At 32.4% G+C, this 5812-nt stretch overlaps 1 protein-coding gene across 1 annotated transcript in view; it reads left to right on the top strand.

Annotated features, from left to right (window-relative positions):
* Positions 1-3634: 3634 nt before the first annotated feature.
* LOC106468080 (spermatogenesis-associated protein 13-like) overlaps positions 3635-5812 on the top strand; it is a 36760-nt gene continuing 34582 nt past the window's right edge. Inside the window, exons 1-2 of the mRNA XM_022396383.1 lie at positions 3635-3707; positions 4552-5730. Of these exons, the coding sequence (XP_022252091.1) occupies positions 4885-5730 (846 nt within the window). The 5' untranslated portion in view covers positions 3635-3707; positions 4552-4884. The remainder of the gene's footprint in view (positions 3708-4551; positions 5731-5812) is intronic.

A 5812-nucleotide genomic window follows, 5' to 3' on the forward strand; every position in this document is an offset into this window, starting at 1 on the left:
ACACTTGTGTGTGTGCGTGTAATTTAAACATGTCAATTGTTTGCAGAAAAATGACATCAAATATGCTTATGAAGACATACTGTGTTACCTTCTGTTATGAAGACACTCTGTGGAAATTGTTTTTGAATGGTGCTCTAATAAATTTTTAACTCATAGCCAGAAGTTTACTGGCGCCATTATTTCACCATACTCGTAAGCCAGTGGTTTCAAAAACATACCACAGTGAATTTAATAACTGATATTATATGATGCATTATAACTGATATTTGGTAAGAAAGGGTAAAAATCTTTCTGTATGCTGAGTCTCCTAAATCTGCTTTGGATTGATTGGCTTTTCTTTTGCTACATTTCTTTTCAAATAGATTATGATAAAACTTTGAACTAGCTATTTTATAACAATGATATCACCAGCTCTTTCTTTCTCCCCCCTAAGTACCCCTTTTGAGCAGGGTGGAATTTTTGAAATCATTATATAACTGAAATTCAAATCGTTGGTCAATTAAACGTTGTTTACTGGATATTGCACAATAAATTGGGATGTTGTGATATTGTTCATTTATCATAGTACAATTATTTTTTACAATATACTCTATTCCTGCAATAAAAACTAACATCCTTACACTGTTATAGACTCATCACTATGTGTCATTACTTTGCTAATATTCCCTTGCACTGTTATAGACTCACCACTATGTGTCACTGTTTTGCTAATATTTCCTTACACTGTTATAGACTCACCACTGTGTGTCACTGTTTTGCTAATATTTCCTTACACTGTTATAGACTCATCACTATGTATCACTAATTTGCTAATATTCCTTAAACTTCTCCAAAGAAAAAAAAAAGTTCCCAAAAACCTCAATATTTGTTTTGATTTCTCAATTGTTTTATGAAGTTTTGATATCTTTTGAAAAGTTTAAATTCTGTACCATATTCATAATTGAAATTGTACATTTTTTAAGTGCAATATTTCACTCTAGGCTACTTTCTTGCAACTGCTTTATATAATACTAATATCTCTGGTATTGATTCTAACTCCTCAATGTTCTGTTCTGTTTTCATTCATTTCCAAGGATATCTAGTGAAGACTAGGGTGTTTTTATTCAATGTACTTTCATTTTATTAGACATATAAACTACTAGATGCAACAAAACACTTTTTTGTTCTTTGATTTGCACCTTTGAAAACAATAAATCTGTATATCATAGTTTTTTTTTGTAGATTTAGCCATGACTATATTTGTGTAGACTTTGCTGGTCCTTCACTGCAATTAACCAATTTAAAGATGAAAGTATTGATTATTTAAAACAACAGTGAAAAAAAAAGTATTATGATGAAAATGTGTATCAGTGGATCAAACCCACTTAATCCACATTTAATGGTGTCTAGTAATTGAAGTGTAGTTATGTTGTGATGAAATTTGTGATGTGATGAATTGTTTCCAGCTCAGTTACAAAACAATATGTGTAAAAAAACAAAGAGAGATACACCACTAATGGTTTTCACCAGTTGTTCCAATTCTTACAGGTTTTAACAAAATTAGTATCTTGTTATTACTGAATTCTGGCTTATGAGCAGTAACTTATATATCACTGAAATTATTTGGTCTACTGCTATCTCCAAAGTTGAGTTGAATTGTGGTTAGTTCTTTTCATATTGCTCCAGTAAGTTGAACTGGAAGGCTTTTCTTAAGACCATGTAATCCTGTCTCTGTAGAGTCCTATTGTTGCAAAGATCTTCTGCACATTTGTAATTTCTACTTTCTTGGTAGAAGGGCTAACCAAAGATATCCTTGTACGTTTCAATAATTATGTTTTGTATTTTAGTGAACAGTAGTGACATAATTTTGCTCATTATTCATTTATTGCATGGTTATTACATGTGTTTTGTTATTTGTATACACTTGATTACAGCATGACTTTAATTACTTTATATTGTACATTTTTTATAGAAAACGATTTCAATGTATGAAATATATCTTCATATACTGTGAGGCACTCTCTGAAAATGTTAATAACTTTTAGATGCTGTAATAAATAGAGAAACATTGAAGTTTCCGAGTTCAATTTGACATGTATTGGGTTTTATTCTTGAGTTGTGCCATATCTTATATAAAAATGTACTTAATAGCTAGACCTGAAAAATATTTAAAATTTTGCAGAAATCAATGACCAGTCTTTCACCCATAAGTTATGGAAAGTGGTGAAGTTTTCTACTCTAAAACTATTTTGTTTTTTACTTTGGATATTCCTGAAAAACTACACAAAGGCTCTCTGCACTGGCCATCCATGATAAACTAGAGGGAAGGCAGCTGGTCAATAGTACCCACCACCAACTTTTGGGCTATGCTAATCAAACAACAGAATTTGACTGCCGCTCTTATAACTCACCCAAAGATCAAAAGTGCAAGCACAATTATGCAACAACAGAACATGAACCAAGGATTCTTGGGCTCACACTCCATCATGCAAGCTAATTGGCCACTCTTGGTCCACTTTAAAAAGTATATCAGTTTTTAGAGTATTCAAAGTAATGTTTATGAATAACAAGCTGAATGCCCATCATATGACGGGAAATAATGATAAAATTTTCTTCTCAAAATAATATCTAAATATAATATAAAGGTATGAATATATGTAACAATATATGTATGAAGAATCACTATCTTATTTCTAGTATTTCATGAAAACAACATTTTTTTATCTATATTTAGTCATATCCTTTAAGTATTGCTTGATTAGCATTTTGACTTCTGTATATTTTTAATTATGTTCAAATTTTCTTCTTGATAAATCCTTGTAGATTGATACATGCAAAAAAACTGATTCTCAACGACATATTCTTACCTGGTCAGCTGTATAACCCTGCAAATTATCACCTGTCATGGTAAAGGCAGTGAATTTTATTATGAATTTCAGGGTCTTCTCTTTGGACTGTCTTCCTGGTTTAGGTTTTGTTAGCCTGCTGAGCTGAAGCAGTACACTTTAATTTGACCATTTTCAAAATTGAAATGTGCTGTGGGTAAAACTTGTGGGTTATTATAGAGTTGTAGCCAAGGGTTCAGATTGGACAAAGTTTGGTGACGTTGCTACAGTGTGTCCCCTTGACAACAAGGCAATGTAAAGGAGATTCAGCTAATGATTATGATTTTTGTGCACCAGTAGTACTAACCGTGGGGTGCTTATATACTCGACTCAAATTTTATTACTCATCGTGATCTGTATCAACCTACCCTCAAATCTAGTTATCTGTCCAAAGTAGCACATCGTCCATTTTATATATAGATGGCTGGAGGAATTTTAAAAAGATATGCTTGTCACAGCAGAAAGCGTCGTTCTTTCGTGCAAGTTGCATGTCAATTGGTACCGCAATGTATGAGATATCGGTGTGACAGATGGACAGCTTTTTTTCTTCATAAAGTAGATGTACAGTTTTTTCCCTGTGTGAAATTTACAAATATATAAACATTTCTGTCATTATATTAAATCAACTATGTTGATTTTCCTCTCTCTTATCATTGATTTTTTTTAATGGAACAGGATGACAATGTGGAAAGCTATGGATTTCAGAGAACTATGTTTGAATCCAAGTGATAAAAAAATATATTCCCCATACTTTAAGCTGTTGGTGCATTAAAAGAGTGACAGTTGATCCCTTAGCATAGATGATAGATGATAAGATACTACTGACTGGCTGCCTTCTTTGTGGTCAGTATTTCGAAATTAGGGATGGCAACTGATAGTCTTAGTAATATTACCATAAATACAAAAGATGTTTTAACAATTTACTTATGAACACCATAAAATTTGCAGTACAAGCCAATTTGGCAAACAGAACCATTATCAAATGTTTTTTGATAAATAAATTTTTATTAAATTAAGGTTTTAATGTAAGTATAATTTGAGGACTTCAAAACTAGGTGAAATAAACTCTAGAAGCTGCAATAGTAATAGTATTGACACTGTATGGAATATGTTTCTTTTAACATTTGATTTGAAACTATCATTAAAGAAAGGGTTTTTTTTGTACAGTCTAATTTACTTTGTCACTGTAATTTATTTATTAATATACTATTCAAATTCAAAATGTTCACCTACTTCAGATACGTAAGGTTTTTTTATTATCAAAAATTGAGATACTAGTGCGTTTAAGTTAATTTCATTGAAAATGATCAACAGGTACTTTGTCTCAAATATGTTACTACCCTCTTGTATATCTTAACTAAAATGAAATTTTTTAAAAGTGTCCAAAGTTTCATATAATGATGAAAATGTACACAACTTTTAACAAAGATAGCATTATCTCATTAGTTGTTTCTAACATGTAAGTATTACTCTGTTTTATTATATGTTTGTTTTGTTTTTTGGTAAAAATTCAAGTTGTGTAGGGCTTAGCATTTCTTTAGTTTAATGTGTTGTGTTTATTCCATATTGACATGTTACTTCATGATTTTTGTTGTAAACAGTATTTTAAAACTAAAGTTTGAAGAACAAATAATTTGTGCCAGGAAGTTCAGATTTGACACTATTATTTTATTTCATTTTTCTAAAGGGATTAGAAGAGCATGGTGCCGTGTATCCACAGTATAATTCACTTGAGCCTCCATCTGTAAATGATTCCCAGGCAAATGGTTTAAAGGAATCAGAATCAGTTTGGTATAACTCCGAACCTGATAAATCCTTTCATGTAAATATTCAACAAACTAGAAAATCAGAGGAACTTGACTCTGTGAGTCATAGATCTAAGCTTGATGAAAATTATCATGTAAATACTTCTCAGATTAGGGATTCCTTAAAAGAAGATTCTCCCTATCATAGCTCTGGACTTGGTAAAATTTCTGATATACATGATTCTCAGACTGAAATCACAAAGTTGGATCTGATTATGGGCATAGAGAGTAATCATACTGGTCCAGATGTTGACAGCTTAGGTACCGAAATAGCAAACCCTGGTCAGCCAATATCAAATACTGCACCTACACCTGGAAACAGAAGAGTGTATCGTACTCAACTCACCAAAAACAATCTTATCTCAAAGTCTGAACGGCAGCTAAAGACGTGCAGTATACCTCAGTTTGAAGCACACAGCAGTGAAGATGTTCGACGCGGAGGCAGCAGTCATTACCGACCGTGGTCGCACATTTACAGTAAAGCTGAAACAAAACAAATTTTAAATAGCTCCTTCAACGTTACTGATAATACATCCAGTGATAAGAAATTAAGTAAATCTAGTGGTAACTTTTCACAGTTAGGAGCAGCAAATAGTGAAAAGTATGCCACTGCAGTATTTAATCGTCACTCTTCAATCCGAACATCTAGTCCACGATCAGCAACAAGTGATAGTGTTCTACAAAAATTTAGAAAAACTTTTTCATTACGCTTCCAGAAGAATAAAAAAGACACCTATACCACTGGAATATATTCAACAAATGCTGGAAAAAATAAAAGCTTTGACGAATCTCTTTCAAGAACCGCCTTCTTTGAGGAAAGTGACACTGACTCCTTGTCTCAATATGTTGTATCTGGGTTATGCTTTAACCCTGAAAGTTTCAGGAAATCACCTCAAAATATAGGTTGCAAGAATCAGTATGAAAAAGGTGGTTCTTTGGTACTAAGATCTTCCAGGGAAAAAACGGGAAGACACAGGCATGATCGGCACAGCCTTAGAGTTTCTAGTGTTTGCTGTCCTGATTCTTCCAGACAATTAAAGCCAGAAGTTTCAGTTACTCAGGTGAAGTATAGTTTATATTCAACAAAAATATTATGTGCTGTGTTGGCATAAAATATATACAACAGACGTTATTAGTTAAGGA

The sequence above is a fragment of the Limulus polyphemus genome, unplaced genomic scaffold (genome assembly GCF_000517525.1).
Source record: "Limulus polyphemus unplaced genomic scaffold, Limulus_polyphemus-2.1.2 Scaffold2863, whole genome shotgun sequence".
Lineage (NCBI taxonomy): Eukaryota > Metazoa > Arthropoda > Merostomata > Xiphosura > Limulidae > Limulus > Limulus polyphemus.